Consider the following 17,153-nt stretch of genomic DNA (forward strand, 5'->3'; position numbering starts at 1 on the left):
ACATCTCTCTGGCCAGCCCATGCTTCAGAAGTTTATATATGTTAAGCTTAGCATTTATTCATGTTGAATTCTGCATTTTTAGTCTCAGGGCATCTTTTGGTACAATTTTGATTGATAAATAGTCCATCACATGAATTCTTATGGGACGTTCAGAAACCTGCTTTGATTTTTCAGCCCTGACCAGGACATCACTCTCCATTGTCTACATTAAATCTGGTTTCTTTGATTGCTTATTTTCTGTATCATTGCCTCAAGGCCCCTTGAGTATCAAACATCATTTTACACTGTTTTACCAAGGAATCTCCTTTGCTAGTTTTATGTTTTCACTATTAGGCTCAGTAGTCAATAACAGTGTCATGATTGATTGATTTGCTGAGGTTTATTCAACGGTGAAAGGCAGAACCCACACTGTTGCATATTGTTCAAAGAATATTTATAAATTTCTATGGACCTGACATTGTGCTTAGTGCCAGGAGCATAAAATGAGAGAGGGTGAGAGAAAAAGAACGGGAGAATATGGCTTTCAAAGCTTATTATTATTAATAATATTATGAGAAGCAGAGAGACAGAGACAGACATACAGACAGTCAGAGCTCCTGTCTTCTATTTTACTCTCCAAATGCCCACACTGGCCAGTTTGGGCCAGGACCAAAGCTGAGAGCCATTAATGCAATCCAGGTCCCCCATGGCTCAATTACTTGAGCCATCACTCACTGCTTCAATCCAGGGTGTGCACTAGCAGGAAGCTAAAGTTAGGAACTGGAGTTCTGAATTGAACTCAAGTACTCCCATGCATAAAACAGGTATCTTTATTGCTAGGCTCAATGCCTAGCCCTCAGACAATGTTTATTATAACCTGTAGTAAGAATTAAATCTGTATATATGAAATGCATGACATTTGTATAACAAATAAATTTTTTTAAAAGAGAAATATAGTTTACTCAATGACCCTGAGAATACATAAATATTAATGATTAAAGGTAAAATTTCAGTAACAATACTTGTTTGTCTATGAACTTGTACTTGGATATTTGTCTATTTTATTTATATAATTTAAAACATCAGCTGAACTGACCTTTAAAACTCAGAGCAGTTCTTGGTTAACAGTTTGAATGAAAGAGTATATGTGGAAGGGGTTGTTTAAAGACAAATGATTTCAGATAACAGGAAATGATGAAAATTTTTAATTCCAAATTCAGATATTTTCCCGCAGCTTATGCAATGCTGCTTATTTTGAGCTTGGAATCTTGCAGACTCCTTACTCATTTACATTTACATGTTAACTTACCAGCACCCTGGACGCCCTCTAGGATGAGACATAATTTAGGTGGAAATACTCCTTGAATAATAATGATAGGAGTTAGAAAAGAATTGAAGGGGGAAGGAAAGGCAAACCTAACCACGAATAGGTGGGTGGATAGGTTGAGGTTGTCCCTAGGAATTACCTAACCTAGCCATCAAACTAAAGAATAATAAAAAGACCCCTTAAACAGGAGAGTTTGGGGGGGGGGTCATCTCTAATATGATTGGAATCATCAGTTCTTTTTCCACTTTCCTCACACTTGATCCTGATTAAGATTTTAATGTGTGGTCTTGCAGATCTTTTTTCTAATAGTCACAAGCCTAGAAATTCATAGACTGTATAATCATCATTCATATGTGTTTTGATTTATACAAACATTAATATCTTCTTCATTACTCAGATCCAGGAGTCCAAGGCACCCCGCTTCACAAGAAAGCCCAAATCTTCCTTGCAGTTGCCTCGGATTAAGAGTTCAAACAGTAATAACCTATCCTGGCCAGAGCAGCAACAGTGGGCTGTGATAAGAGCTGTTGAAAGCCTGATGCTGCAGCTGCGCCTGGAGCAGAGAAAGAATTCCAGCCTCCCCCTTTATGCGCCACCGCTGCTGCACTCCAGCCTGCAGTTTCCTCCACGGCTCTGGATTGGTCCAAAGAGGGACAGAGGGCTGGAAAAGAACCTCTATATATTTCTCAGGCAGTTTTGAAGTTTCCAGAGACTCATTCTGCCCTTAAGAAGTTTTGCTCAAAGCTGAGGAGCTAAGCCACTTGCCAAAATGTGCAAAGGACTTGCAGCTTTGCCCCACTCATGCCTGGAAAGGTGAGAACCAAGTTATTTTGGTTTAAGAGATGTAGAAATGGAATGGAGAGCCTTTACTCCTGGGAGGAAGCCAGAGGCAATATAGGAGGCTTTGTAGTTTGTGGCTAAACTGAAGTGAAACAGGTGAATGGGAATTGTCTCTTCTCTGTTTGCAACAGAGAGATTTTGAAAGATCTGAGCTGGGGAACTGATATAATGTGAGACATTGTATACATCATTTAACATCCAGAACATCACTTTCTCTAAGGAGATGCTTATTTTCTAGGTGTTTATTCAGAGTAAAAAAAAATGCATCGTTAAGAATGTAGATTTTAATCCAAACTGTCTGGTTTGAATCCTGGCTGCACTGCTTTCTGTACATGTGATGTTGAGCCATTTATTTGATTTCTCTGTATGTCAGGTTCTTTTTTTTTTTTTTTTTTACATAAAAGAGAAATACTAAGAGTATCTACCACACCAGCTGGGTATAAAGATCAAATGAATTCTTGTAAACAAAATGCCCAGAATAATGTCTGACACACAGTAGAGCTGAATAAATTTTAACCTTTATTAATGTACAAGGATTGGGAGAAGAAGGCAAGTTTGCACTGAGTCAGAGAATTTCTCATTGTTCCTTGCACCTTGGCCTCATTAGATAACAAGAAGGAAAGCCTTTGGGATGTGGGGGTTATTTGTTAGCTAGCATTCCAAGACAAACTGAGCAACATTTTTGTGACTCCCTGGTTGCCTATAGGCTGGACAATGTTCTGAAGAAGATAGAAAAAGAATGAATATCTTACTTCTTAGCAATTTCAATCCAACAATCTTGCCTGATGCAGAGAATTAGGGGTGTTTTTCCTGTTAGGAATTTCTTCTCATTTGATCCCTTATTGTTAAAAGAAATGAAGATGATCCTTAGGCAATCTACCTTTATCCCTAAAAGCAATGGCCATCTTCATCTAAGAGAATTGTGTTGTTTAGTGGGCTTCATAGGTCTTTAGTGTATTTAAAAGCTCAGATTTTCTTTTTGATAATTTCTACCCTAGAAACAACCTTGGGATGTTTTTAAGGAAATAATAATGCAGCATAGTAATTGTTTCCAACAATACTGGTGACCAAAAATGAAGCTTGTGGGGGGCCTTATTTCTTGCTATCAAAAGCACAGGTTATTTAAATTTTTATTTTTCATTTATTTGAGATGTGGAGAGAGTAGAGAGAGAAAGAGTATTTCCACCTGCTGGTTCACTCCTCAAATGCCCACAATGGTCAGATCTGGACCAGGGCTGGGCCAAACCAGAGCCAGGAGCAAGGAATCCAACTACTTGAGCCACCACCTTTGCCTCCCATTGTCTAGGTTGTCAGGAAATTGGACTCAGGAACTAGAGCTAGGAATTGAACCCAGGCACCCTCATGTGGGGTACAAGTGTCTCAACCACTAGGCTAAACTCCCACTCCAGCACCGACTATTTAAATAGATTCACATAAGATAAACTAGGAGCATTTAAGTTGAAGGCATTACCTCGTGATCAGGTGCTCAATATTGTCCCGGGACCAATCTTAGGGAGTAGGATTGGGTTTGATGCTGGATACTAGTTACTGCAATCAGAGTATCCATCCCTCTTATCTACTTTATAGAAAGCCTGAAAAATAGGGAAAGTGCAGGGAACTGGAAGGTACCTGATGTTCCTTAAGTATGAGATAATGGATAATTACTTCTTTTTCCATTTTTGCAACTATGAGAATTACAACTTGACTTTCTCTTCATCTTTAATAGGAGATTTTAGCCCACTTATTTGAAATTGTGTATTCTCATATAGTAGATGAATCTTATTATTTGGTGAACAATTCATTCTAGAATGATTCTAACATGGGTCTTCCAAGAATTTTATGATCCTGTGGTGCCTTGTTTTGTATTTAGTGAGTAATCAATAAGTGTGTGTTGAAAGTTTGGTATAGTTATTGAGTTTACATAAATCCTTGTAAATATGCATAATATTTACTGAGACACACAGATGAAACATTTCTTTCAATGATTCCTATTACTGTTTCATATCTGATTCACTATCAACCTTAATATTGAATCATTTTATGTATCTTTTACAGCACAGTAAATTCTTATGCTCCAGCATACAGCCAATGTGCATGTGGGGAATTAAAAATTGGCAAAGGAGCAAGTTTTGCATGTGTGTGTTAACAAAATAAACCTTTTACATTGCTGTAATATGATAGTGTCCTTCAATACTATATGCTCCTATATTTTCAATGAACTGTTACTATTGTAAGTAGAGTCATATTTCTAATTATATTGCAGCCTAAGAGAAAAGTTCTAGAAAAAAGGAAATTGTGGTGCTGGGATCCTGTTGGTTGTATACCCATGCAAAAGACCTAAAATTGACCATTCTGAGGGGAAGAAACACTTGAATAAATGCTTTCACATCTTCCTTCCATGGCTCTCTGCTGACTCTCACCTCCCTCACCTGCACAGGCTCCTGCCTGCTCATTTCTTCTCTAAAAGCTCCAAAAGAAATATGAGTATGCTTCAATGCTTAAAGAGATTTCCAAATCCACATAAAATAAATTGGTGCAATAAATATGCATTATAAAACAAATGTGTTTTTAATAGAAAGCTCAGCTGAAGAGTTCAATTACAATTTTTATATTATATTGGAAATAGAATTCAGTTAACAAAATTCTGATTAACATACTGTTGTTTGTCATAGTGGCAAGAATGCTAGTTAAAAGTAAAGCACAGAGCATCCCTGAGCGAGCTCCTTCTTCCTAAGACATTGGAATGTAGTAAGTGAAAGTTGGATTAGTTGTTCTCTGATATCCTTTGCAGTTCCAACACAGTGTGAGTGAAGTGAGATGCACTTGGTTTCAGTAACCAGTGAGAGCTGTAATTAAAGGTAATTTTTTCTTAATTTCTTTTTCTATAAAAATTTAGGAGCAGAGAGGAGTCCACTCATGAACAATCAGCAAGAACCCAACCCTGAAGCCACTGAACTGTGGCAGAAGCAAACTACTCAGTGATTCTAATACTGGTTTATAAAGCATGTTTTACTTCTTGTAAGGGGAACATTAATCACAGAAAATATTCCTTTCCTAATGTCTAGGGAACATTAAGCTAGAGTCGGCTTTGTCATATTTGTAGGAACCAGTTTTTATTTATTTAGATTTTTAAGACTATTGCTCATTACAGCTCCAACTACATCTCATTTTTTATATTTAAAAAGACAAACAATCAAACACTTGAAGAATAATTGGTCACATCTATGCAATTTCTATTCTCTGGCATATTGAAGCCTCTACTGTAGACATGGGGGCTTTTAGATAGTGAAAAAGGAAGGAGTTGCATCAATGGAAGGACTCCTTTTTACTAGTGATTTTCAACTTTCAATTTTAGAGTTCTTTTGGAGTCATTTTATTTTCACAGTCTCTTCAATTTCCTTAAACAAGTTTAATGCTTAAGTAAATATTGCTCTTTGCAAGAAGTAAAAAGTATTCTGAAAAGAAAAAAAAGTATATTATGAACTCCCCAAAGTTTTCCCCACAATATACAGCAAACATAATGGTCATCCATTAATGTTGACTAGTTTTAGTACTAAGTTCACAGTCTCTAATAAACTAACAAAGAAAGGGAAAGTCTAGAGGACTGGCTCAGCTGCTGACAAAGCATTTCAGTGGTGGAATCATAAAGTGTCAAGCCCTTGGTATCTGGTATAAATCTGGTTCTGCTTAAGACTCTAAAGGCTTCTAATGGTGAAAAAATGTTTAGTCCACGGTTCATACAAGGGATTTCTGGTCCTCTCAAGTATGTGTCAAAGCTGAGGACTTCAGGGGCCATAGAAAGTAAATGTGAAAAATAATTTCTAGGATGTATTATTTTTAAATCTATATTGTTTTTTTTATAATTTTTCTTTTAAATGTATAATTACATTGTTAAGCATTCCAATCCCTCCCCACCCCCGATCTTCTCTGATGTCAGTGGGTCAATTGTGGGCAATTTAGAGTAGAAAGGTACCTAATAAACAAAGCCACTAAGCAGCCAATCTTCTTTCAAAATTGCTAAGCCTTTGGAACCAGCATCAAACAGAGCAGATCAAGGTTCCTGGGTCTGCAGGATTGACTAAATGCAGCCTTTTCCAAAGGCAGGGGTCTGTCCGTGGGCCTATTGCAGAGAAAATGCAAGCACCAAGTGAATTAAAGACCATGATAAGTAAATTGAACAGAACAGGCAATAGCTCCATCAGAATGAACACAGCCTAAGGCTGAAGAGATAGTTGGCAGAGCCTCCCACTGGGTTTAGGCTCAGGCTTGTTGGGAATAAGTGGGAACTTGAAGTTCACTTTAGCTGATAGTCTAGTGATGAAATTAAAACTGTGGAACATTATAATGTTAAGAAAGTGAGTGAACTAATAAAATTTGGAAGAGGGTAACTAGGAAAAACTTTCTGATTTTTTATTGATGAAATAAAATTGATGATTTTTCTGGATTGCTTTCAAAACTGTATACTTGGCTTACACCTATGAATGAAAGTACTTGCCCTACTCTCAAGGAAGTTATAGCCCAGTTTGGGGGATAAATATGGGGCAAAAAAAGTTAATACTCAATGTTGCAATCCATTATGAAGAAATAAATGTATGGAATGGTAATAAGTGCAAGAGTGGGGAGGGGGAAGAGTGATTGGCTCATTAGACATTTGGCAGTCAGGGAAGACTTTGGAAGAAATTACAGGATTGCTGCTTGAACTGAATCCCAAGGACAGAGGAGTTAGTTAAGTCTAGATAGGAATAAAAAAGATTTGACCATGGGGATAGGTCTGCAAATGCAAAGACACAGAGGCTAGAGGGCAGAAGTTTGGCTGTTATGTCATCTAAGTAAATCTCTATTAACTTCAATCCTCTGAGTTTCCAACCACAGCTAACCCCTGGGTTGCAAATCCTACATATGGTCCCCAGGAAACTTCCCCAGTGCCCATTTACTCCTCACTTCAAGGACTGAAAGGCTAAGATAATTTTTACCCTTCACCTAAAGAACTTAATTATTTAAAAAGATAATATGTTTAGCACATGGTAGGCACCTAATAAATATCTCACCTGGAGTGTGCATGAATGAACTCACAGCAAGTGGAAACATGAATGTTTTCAGCCATTTTCCCTGCTTTGCAAGGGGCTGGAGAAGAACCCCATCAGTAATGACATTGCAGGTCACCATGGTAGAAAGAGGGTATGTTGCTAAATAAAGAGGGATTCTTGCTGGAAAGAGGGGAAGTGGGGAAGAAGGAAGCGTGGAAAAGAACTTCCAGTATTTCTGAATCTCATCAGTAAAAGTTTGTTAAAAGAGGTTAGGTCTTTGGTTTCTAATGGCGATATATGCCTTTGGCTACTGGTGAGTTTCAGGAAGTTGTCCTGCTTGGGCTATTTCTCACGTAGTTCCTGTGGGATCCCCTCCAATGAATCACATTCCATGTTCTAACTGGTTGCCTCCTTCTGTGCTTTCTTTCATCTACTCTGGCTATGTTTAATCACTAGATATCAGTTCAAAACACTGCTATGTCCCAGACGCTTACATTTTTAAGGGTCCCTGAAAGGTTATCTAATTTGTTTCTCCTTCTCCAGCAAAGACTACAGACTATTATGGGATAGATGAGATCTAAGGAGGGAGTTTATTTATGTTTCTGGGGCTAGGGTTAATGGCTTTTGTCTGTCCTGCTGGCGGGAGAGCAAAGGAACTAAGTTTTAATTAATTCACTCAGGATCAATCATCGCTAACAGGAACCAGAATATGACTGGAGGCCAGAAGATAACAGGTTCCTATCTCTTTCCTCCTTTCAAGTTCCAATCAGTTCTCAGATAACACTGGATCTGCACTGTATTTTAAAGGCTGAGTCACTCAGAGACTAAAGACTGTGCAAGCCTGATTGTTTCTGACTGCCTGAGAAAGTTATTCCAAAAATGACAAAAGAAAGTGCAAAGCAAGAAAAGATGTAAATTCAGAGGCTGCCCCCTGACAACATTAGCACTAAAGCAGTGAATGGTGGGATGGGAAGAGCAGGGGTGGTTAACTGCCCCTCTGTTACTTTCTAGTAGCATGGCCTTGGGAGTCGCTAAACCTCTCTGAAGCTCATTTCCTCATCTGTAAATGAAGATATTTGTCTTATTGGGATGAGGGGCCATAACAAATAAATGAAACAATGCATATAAGCTGACTACTTTTTTTTTTTTTATTTTATTTTTTTTTTTTATTTTTATTTTTTTTGACAGGCAGAGTGGACAGTGAGAGAGAGAGAGACAGAGAGAAAGGTCTTCCTTTTTGCCGTTGGTTCACCCTCCAATGGCCGCCGCGGCCGGCGCGCTGCGGCCAGCGCACCGCGCTGATCCGATGGCAGGAGCCAGGAGCCAGGTGCTTTTCCTGGTCTCCCATGGGGTGCAGGGCCCAAGCACCTGGGCCATCCTCCACTGCACTCCCGGGCCACAGCAGAGGGCTGGCCTGGAAGAGGGGCAACCGGGACAGAATCCGGCACCCCGACCGGGACTAGAACCCGGTGTGCCGGCGCCGCTAGGCGGAGGATTAGCCTAGTGAGCCACGGCGCCGGCCAGCTGACTACTTTTTAATAGTCAGTCCTCTATTAAACAAATTTTCCTCCATCTTTCTTTTCCTCTTTGTAGATAGTCAGGAAAACATCATTTAGGTTGATAATTGTGTGCCAAAGCCTTGAATAAAACATTTGTTTTTGTCTTTTCTCATCATAGCACATCATTTTCAAGTAATAATGATCTGTTTATAATATAGTCTAGCTTTTTTTTTTACCATTTCAACCATAGTTCTCTCAACATGTGAATCTTTAAAAAACATACCAACTCTTTACAAAACATTGGACTACTCATTGAAAATCATGATAGTACTGAAAATTAACAATAATCTTCCTTTGCCAGTAAATATTCCAATAAGTATCCAAATATCCCCAGTGGTCTCTTTGTAGTTGATTGTTTGAGTCAAGATCCAAAAATGCTCATTGAGATCGCTTGAGATTCTCTTGAATCTCACTTTATTTATAGGCGTCTCCTTTTCTCCCTTTGGAACTTATTTGTAGGGCACAGGATTTTTTTTTTTTCATGTACTTATTCAGAGAGAGAGAGAGAGAGAGAAGAAGCAGAGACAGATAGAGACAGATAGAGAGAGCTTCCATTTGCTGGTTCACTTCCCAGATGGCTGCAACAGCCAGGGCTGGAACAGGCTGAAACCAGGAGTTTCATCTGGGTCTCCCACCATGGTACAGGGTCCAAGTATTTGGCCATCTTCCACTGCTTTCCCAATTGCATTAACAGGGAGCTGGATCAGAAGTGGAACTGTCAGGACTCAAACCATTTGAGATGGTGGCATTGCAGTCAGTGGCTTAACCCACAGAGCCACAATGATGGCCCCCTGAGTTGTAATCCTGACCTCTACTAACTAGTGGAGGAGGAATCATGAGCCATTTTCCCTCTCGGAGTATTGCTAGTATATTTTCATTTATTAAAAAAATTTATATTGCTCTAATGTGTTTTTTCAAATGTTTATTTATTTGTTTTCATTTACTTGTAAGGCAGAATGACACACAGAGAGACAGAGAAAGATCTTCCATTCATGAGTTCAATTCCCAAATCCCCACAATAGCCAAAACTAGTTTAGGACAAAATCAGGAGCCCAGAACTCCCTCCAGTTCACTCACATGGGTGGTAACAGCCCAAACCCTTGCACCATTTTTTGCTACCTCACAGAATCCATTTATCAGGAAGCTGGATTAGAAGTGGCATAGCGACAGCTTAACCCATTGTGCCACAATGCCCACTTAGTATTGTCTTTTTAATAGTGTATGAGCAATTCCATGATTACATGAGTTATTCTTGTTCTAATACTGAATTTGAACACCTAGTATATTAAGAAAACATTCAATTTTCACTGTAATTTTGCACCTCATTCAAGTCACATAGGAAGGCCAGAGGATGTAGCTAAAGGGAGCAATTGATTAAAAATATGTAATTGTCTTCCTACCACTTTTGATCTCAATGGACTCAATTAAGAACCTCATTTAAAAAATTATTCTGTTTATTGTCTCACAGGATAAACTCCATCAGGAGGGATTTTTGTTGATGATGTTTGGTTTGTGAAGTATCTCAAGCACAAAGCACAGTGCTTGCATGGCATATAGCCAACAATGAATAAATGATATTGTTTTTGACATAATCTGATCATTCAACAGACATACATTGAGTATCCTTGGTATTGTGCCAGATGCCCAAGTAAAATAATGAATGAGGTCAGATGTGGCTTCTGCTGCCAGTCAGTTTGGAGCCTGGTGGTCAATCAGCCAGTTGGCTTTTGTTCTCATTTATTGTTTTTCTTTTTAAGTTTTTAAAATTGATGTAAAGGGAACAAATTTCATGTATTTCATATACACAGTTTTAACAACATAATGGTATTCCACACCCTACCCTTGCTCCCTCCCTTGCTTCCACCCTTGTTCCTGCTTCCTTTCTTATTTTTCTTTTAATTTGTGCAATGATATACTTTCAATTTACTTTGTAAGAACCTCATATTTCTTTGAAAGACTTGTGACAAATTCAGATTAAACTCCCAACTTTTGAAAAATGTATATTTATATGCAGTGGAAAATTTTTATTTTGGTGAATTGCACCAAATAGGTAAGGTAAATGATGGTTGTAGTTTCTCGTACAATGCAAGGGTGAATAACATAGAATCTACTAGTCTCTGATTCTAACAGTCTATAGCTCCTTCATTTTGTTCTCAGTTTATTAATTCTCTCTTGTATCAAGAGCATAGATTCTTTGGGGACTGAGAGAAAAATAATTAAATCAAGGACACAGATACTTCTAAATTTGGAGTTGTGGCACCATTTGAGTGCTTTCACATCATGTCGTGGTTTTTTCTCCAGTCCATGGGAGGTGCTCCCCACCTCCCTGCCTCACTGAGGGACACATCTTTTGCATTAACAGTGAAAAGTTTCCATCCTTGAGAGTGAGATTGGGTGAGTCAGGGTTCCCAGGCCTTCACATAATTAAGCAACTTTTACCCACCAGCTGGGTATATTCTTGAGAACTGAAAATTCTTGGAAGTGCCACGAAGATTGCTTCTGACCGCATGCATAGCAACTGTAATTTCAAGCTAGAGAGTAAACATATGGCTTGCCTCTAGAAATTAGAAATTGGGACTTTCCTGGAAAATCTGCAGATGAGGCAACCCAATTACAGGAAGCATGTGTTATCAACACAGTTAGTACACATGTGTCTGAGGTTTTTTTTTTTTTTAACTCTTAACATAGAGCTCTTGGAAAGTCTAAATAGTCTATTTCATAGCAAGGCATTCTATTTGCTGTCAATGTAAAGGTAAAATAACTTAAGCTGTTTTTTTTTTTTTCCTTCAAAGGAAATGTTTCAGTGTTTAAGGGATTCAGCCAAACAGCTCTTGAATACTTTGAAGAGCAGATACTTGATGTTCATTTTGGCTTCATGAATAGCAAATGAGGCTCAGGCCATTATGCTATATTCTCCATTTATTTCTTGCCAACTGCTTCCCCAAACACTTCTCAAAACAGCACATAGCCCATCTGGACAGATTCTCACTTGGAGCTTTAAAATTCTAAATTCTAGAAAGATGTTGGATTTATGCATATCACAATAGCGTCAGAAGAAGAGATCCATCACAAAGCAAAGTAATTATGAAAATGTGAAGTGCTCTACTCTGCAAGTGTTTATTAGTAGTAGCAGAGTATGTGGAGCTGTTTTGGTCAAGCTACAACTTTTTGATATTTTCTTCTCAGAACATCTGTTCCTTGATGAGGCACTTGTCTATGGGAAAATTTAGAAATAAGCTAGATGTTCCATTAAAAAAAAAAGAGCTTCCTGTATCTCTACAACGTATTTTAAGTGATAGTTTACAAGTGATACCTGGGTCAATGGGAGTGTGGGACAAAATGGGGACTTTGAGACAAGGTCAACAGTGGAGGTCACACTGAAGACTTTCTCAAAGGTCTGGTGGTCTTATGTTTCTGGATTACGATTTTCTAGCATTTTAGATCTTGCTTCTGAATCCTCAAAGTATAAAACAAGTGTGTCATTTGAACACACACACGCATGTATGTGTATGCACACTTACACACATGTATGCTTGGCCTTTTTTATGACTTGATTAAAAGATGAATTGCTTATTAAACTCAGAGGCCTGTGCAGACAAACTGAATGTATAGCAGAGGCTGGAAGGAAGAAGCAATTTTTCTTTCACAAAGATGAATGCAGACTGCTATGTTTTTTCCTTCTCAGATAAGTACTTATTTCCTTCCTTCATGGTTTGCATTTTGTACTAAGTGGGAAAGATAAACAAACTTTTTTTTTTCTCTCCTCACTCAATATGTCATTTCTGATACTAAATGTGAGGATCTTTTCACATCAAGAAGTTCTCTGATTTTCTGCAGACACCAATGAGGCAATCTGTCTTAGCCCATTTTCTGTGGTTATAAGATAAAACCTGAGCTCAGGTAATTTGTGCAAGAGAGAGGTTTACTTTGGGTCACTGTTTTGGATGCTAGGAGATTCAAGAGCATGACACCAGTTTCTTACAAATACCCCATGCTGCGCTGTTAAAGTGTGGAAAAGTGGAAAAGCAGCAGCACAGGTGGAAGACATAGAACACAGTGGTAGCCTTGTTTATGACAATCTGCTCTTGCTGTAATCCATCGCTATCATATGGATCCCTCTTAATGACCTAGTAGCCTCTTAAGCTCCACCACCTCTTTTTTTTTTGACAGGCAGAGTTAGACAGTGAGAGAGAAAGACAGAGAGAAAGGTCTTCCTTCCGTTGGTTCAGCCCCAAAATGGCCGCTATGGCCGGTGCGTTGCTCTGATTTGAAGCCAGGAGCCAGGGGCTTCCTTCTGGTCTCCCATGCAGGTGCAGGGCCCAAGCACTTAGGCCATCCTCCACTGCCATCCCGGGCCACAGCAGAGAGCTGGCCTGGAAGAGGGGCAACCGGGACAGAATCCGGCGCCATGACCGGGACTAGAACCCGGTGTGCTGGTGCCGCTAGGTGGAGGATTAGCCTAGTGAGCCATGGCGCTGGCTCTCCACCACCTCTTAACACTATCATTTTGGGGACCAAATTTCAACATGAGCTTCAGAAAATTCAAAGTATATTATGCCACAGCAGTGATCTATAATTCAATTCAATTCTGACACTGTCTACTTGGAGTTAGTGTCACATCCACAGGATAAGGGCTCAGTCTCACAAGATTTCCTCCAGTTCAGATGGCAATTGGAAGTCTGGCTGGCTGGCGCTGCAGCTCAATAGGCTAATCCTCCACCTGCGGTGCCAGCACACTGGGTTCTAGTCCCGGTTGGGGTGCCGGATTCTGTTCCAGTTGCCCCTCTTCCAGGCCAGCTCTCTGCTGTGGCCAGGGAGTGTAGTGGAGGATGGCCCACGTGCTTGGGGCCTGCACCCCATAGGAGACCAGGAGGAAGCACCTGGCTCCTGGCTTCAGATCACCGCGGTGCGCTGGCTGTAGTGGCCATTGGAGGGTAAACCAACGGAAAAGGAAGACCTTTCTCTCCGTCTCTCTCTCTCACTGTTCATTCTGCCTGGAAAAAAAGAAAGAAAGAAAGAAACAAAGTCTGGCTATGCACTGGAGGTTCCCCCAACTCCTTTCTTGGGTTAAGTAATTCAATATAATGGCTCACAAAACTCAGGGAACCATTTGCTTCCATCTACTGGTTTATCATAAAGAGTATTGCAAAGACCCCAGAAGAAGAGTCAGAGTAAGAAGTAGCTACAGCAAGGTATAGGAGAAGAGCTGCAGAGAGGACATGACCTCCAAGAGCACACACCCTCCCAGCAACTCAGTGTGTTGTTTTTCACCAACCTGGAGCCTCTGTGAGGCTTCATCAGGTAGGCATGATTGATTACTAACTCATCTCCTGCCTTTCTCCCCTCCCCAGAAGATGGGGGGTGGGGCTGAAAGTTCCAAATGTCTAATCATGGCTGGGTCTTCCTGGTGATCAGCCCCCATCCAGGAATCCACCAAGAGTCACCTCTTCAGACAAAAAATTACTCTTCCCATCCAGGAAATTCCAAGGGATTTGGGAGCTCTGTGCCAAGAACTAAAGTTTAAAAAGCAAATATTAGAACAAAGGATGCTCCCATCACCCCTATTGCTCAGGAAATTAGTAGAATATTAGGAGGTCCACATCAGGAACTAGGGGGGTAGGGATGACATGGTCTAATCCCTGGTTTCTAGACATGAACACCTAGCAGTAAAATGATCATGAAGGTCAAAAGCCCTTGGCACATTACTAGACTCCCATTCAGCCATGAATCATTAGTGCAGTTCATCGTTGTACCATATGAAGATGTCTCCTAGGGAAAGGCCATCCAGATTTGCAGGCTTCCCTTAGATGTTGTTAGGTTACAAAATCAGGAGCGTTCTCTGTAATATATGGCTTCACCCTTTAAGACATCTGCTGTAGTGAGCCCAGATATAATATCATGTCTTGTTCTGAGACTTCTATGAAGTGTTAATGTGATATTAGGTTTCCTTCATTTTATCTCACTTATTAATGCCATTGTCCTCAGCTACTCTTCTCTTCTTTTTCTTCTCTTCATTTACTCCTGAAGTTCCCCACCTTTGAAATTGACAGTTTATTTGGCCACAATGCTGTTCTAGATTGCAGGCAGTGATGCTAGTCAGGCAAGTACCCTCCAAACCCCAGTCCATTCCTATTCATATAGAATTGCATTACACAGGTGCAGAGCTAACGGCTATCTTTTCTTTTCACCACTAGGCAAAATAGTTAAAATCACTATTAACATCATGCTTTTTTCTGCACGAGGTGAGAGCATCGTCTCTCCACTGGGACCTTACGAATCATCCTTATCCCAGTATTTATTGTTGCTGCCATGGTCCTGTGAGCACTGCATTGAGTAGGTGGAAAGAAATTTGAGGTGATGTTGGAAAGGAGGAAATTATAGGGTAGTTGTAACTGCATCCTTTCCCCTTGGCAAGAATTGCATAGTCATACTAGCATCCTTCCTCTCACTGCTGTTCCCAAGATCTACCAGAAAAACAGGGGGCTATCTAGTGGGTGTACTCCTTAGACCCTTTCATTCTGAGTACGAACACACACTCAGGGAGGTATAAATGCTAACTCTTCATGCCTCCATCTCTCCCTGTTTTAGACAATCAGTGTTTCAATTGACTGTTCCACTTCTCTATCAAACTGTTCTGAGGATTATATCTCTGTCATTTGCTGGACACTGTGAACTGGAAATGTGTTCCTTAGTCTGAAGAAATGACACCTGGCTGTCCAAATGGCTATGATATCTTCTGTTTCTGTTCTTTTATAGAATTCTAAGCATTTGTGCCTAACACTTGGTAAACTAAGCGCAGTCCAAAGTTAGTGTCTATTCAAGTCAAGACCTATTTGTAGTTGTCCACCCACCCCAAGGCTTCCAGCATCATTCTAACTTGTCAGTTATGTTCTGGGCCTTCCTAGCAGAGAATTTGCCACATAGTCATTGACAGGCTCTTTCTTGCTCACAAATTGAACAATTCATATTTGCATTTTGTGTGTTAGAATGTGTAGGAGGAATATGTCCAGATTCATTCCATATCTTGATTGTTACAGCATCCCCATATCTGTTCATTTCATGGGTCCAAGTAGCCACCACAAGCAAGCAAGCTGGGGTATCTATTTGTTGATTCCACTCACTTTCCCAACCTGGAAAAGGAAGTTCTGACAGCCATTGACATGCCCTCAAGCACCTCTCAAATGTCCATGAGTCTGTAACCTATAGTCACCTCATCAATAGGTGTGGCTTCGATTGACCACTTGACCATATAGACAAGCCATTAGCCACTGCCTACGAATAAGTCAGTAACAACCAAAACATATGGACTTTTATCATCATTCAGTTCTTCCACCATTGCTAGGAAAACAGAGTGCAATTCATCCCTGTGGCTTGATCTGTTTTTATCTTCTTTGATCTGGATGGCAAGCAGCCTTCTGACAGGATGCTGTCCATCCACCTTGGAACCGCCCTCCATAAACAAGCAAGCCTTTGTCAGTTGAGCACTGTTTACTTGTCACTACACAAATGATGATAGTGTCCAGGAGCTCTTCACACAGTTTCAGGGTCTGTTCTAGAGAAAAGAAGGCTCCCTGCTCATTTCCCTTGCATCCCCTGTGCAGCATGGCCCTGTATAAGCCATTTCCATTTCATCATGGGATTCTTCTGGGTACTGACATCTCCACTGGGCTGTTTTCTCTGACATCACCAAGGCATAGTGGTGTTTTAGATTTCAAGATAAATTTTTGTCCTTGAGTAGTAATAGAGGCAGCTTCAGCTAATGCCCTGCAGCCAGCTAATAATTGCCCCTCAAATGGAAACTCCCTAGCCCTACATCCAGGTAGTGGTCAGTTGGAGGCATTCACAGGCTTTATTATAAACCCTAGTCTATGCTCTACACAGGTCCATCAAACTGATAATCTGTCCATGCCAGCACCCCAGTTTCAACTTACTGGTTTCCAACATACTCAATTAGCTTTACTTGGAGGGCAGATTTGCATGTCTTCTGTTTCACAATACTAGGGAAAGTGAACATTTCCCAGTCAGATACAATGATAAGTCCCAAAGCACGATATAGTAAAAGAGATACAACCACTTTGCTTGGAGCCTGTTTAAATATTCCAGCTTTCATAATCCTGTTAACTCTAAATTTTATGTTTTCTGAATCTAATTGTGGCTCCAGTTAAGATTTTACCAATGAGCTTTGGTATCACAGTGAATGGGGCTCCAAGAACAAGGAGTCCAGAAACTTTTCTTCTCCACTTTTAATCAGTTTGCTTAATCATATGCCAAAGTCTTGGGTTCCCATCAGAGCATGGGACAGAGGATGATGGCCCTCTTTTCAATATTTGTGTGGATTGAGTGACCTAACTTTTGCTCCAAGCATTGCAGGTCATTGTTTTGTCTTCTGGATTTTTTTTCTCTCCTAACTGGCATAAATAG

At 40.1% G+C, this 17,153-nt stretch overlaps 1 protein-coding gene across 1 annotated transcript in view; it reads left to right on the top strand.

Annotated features, from left to right (window-relative positions):
- The first annotated feature begins 1,570 nt into the window (after positions 1 to 1,570).
- The window catches only part of RGS5 (regulator of G protein signaling 5), a 69,104-nt gene continuing 53,521 nt past the window's right edge, over positions 1,571 to 17,153 (top strand). Inside the window, exon 1 of the mRNA XM_070077426.1 lies at positions 1,571 to 2,119. Coding sequence (XP_069933527.1) covers positions 2,076 to 2,119 — 44 coding nt within the window. The 5' untranslated portion in view covers positions 1,571 to 2,075. The remainder of the gene's footprint in view (positions 2,120 to 17,153) is intronic.

The sequence above is a fragment of the Oryctolagus cuniculus genome, chromosome 7, assembly GCF_964237555.1.
Source record: "Oryctolagus cuniculus chromosome 7, mOryCun1.1, whole genome shotgun sequence".
In the NCBI taxonomy this organism is placed as follows: Eukaryota; Metazoa; Chordata; class Mammalia; order Lagomorpha; family Leporidae; genus Oryctolagus; species Oryctolagus cuniculus.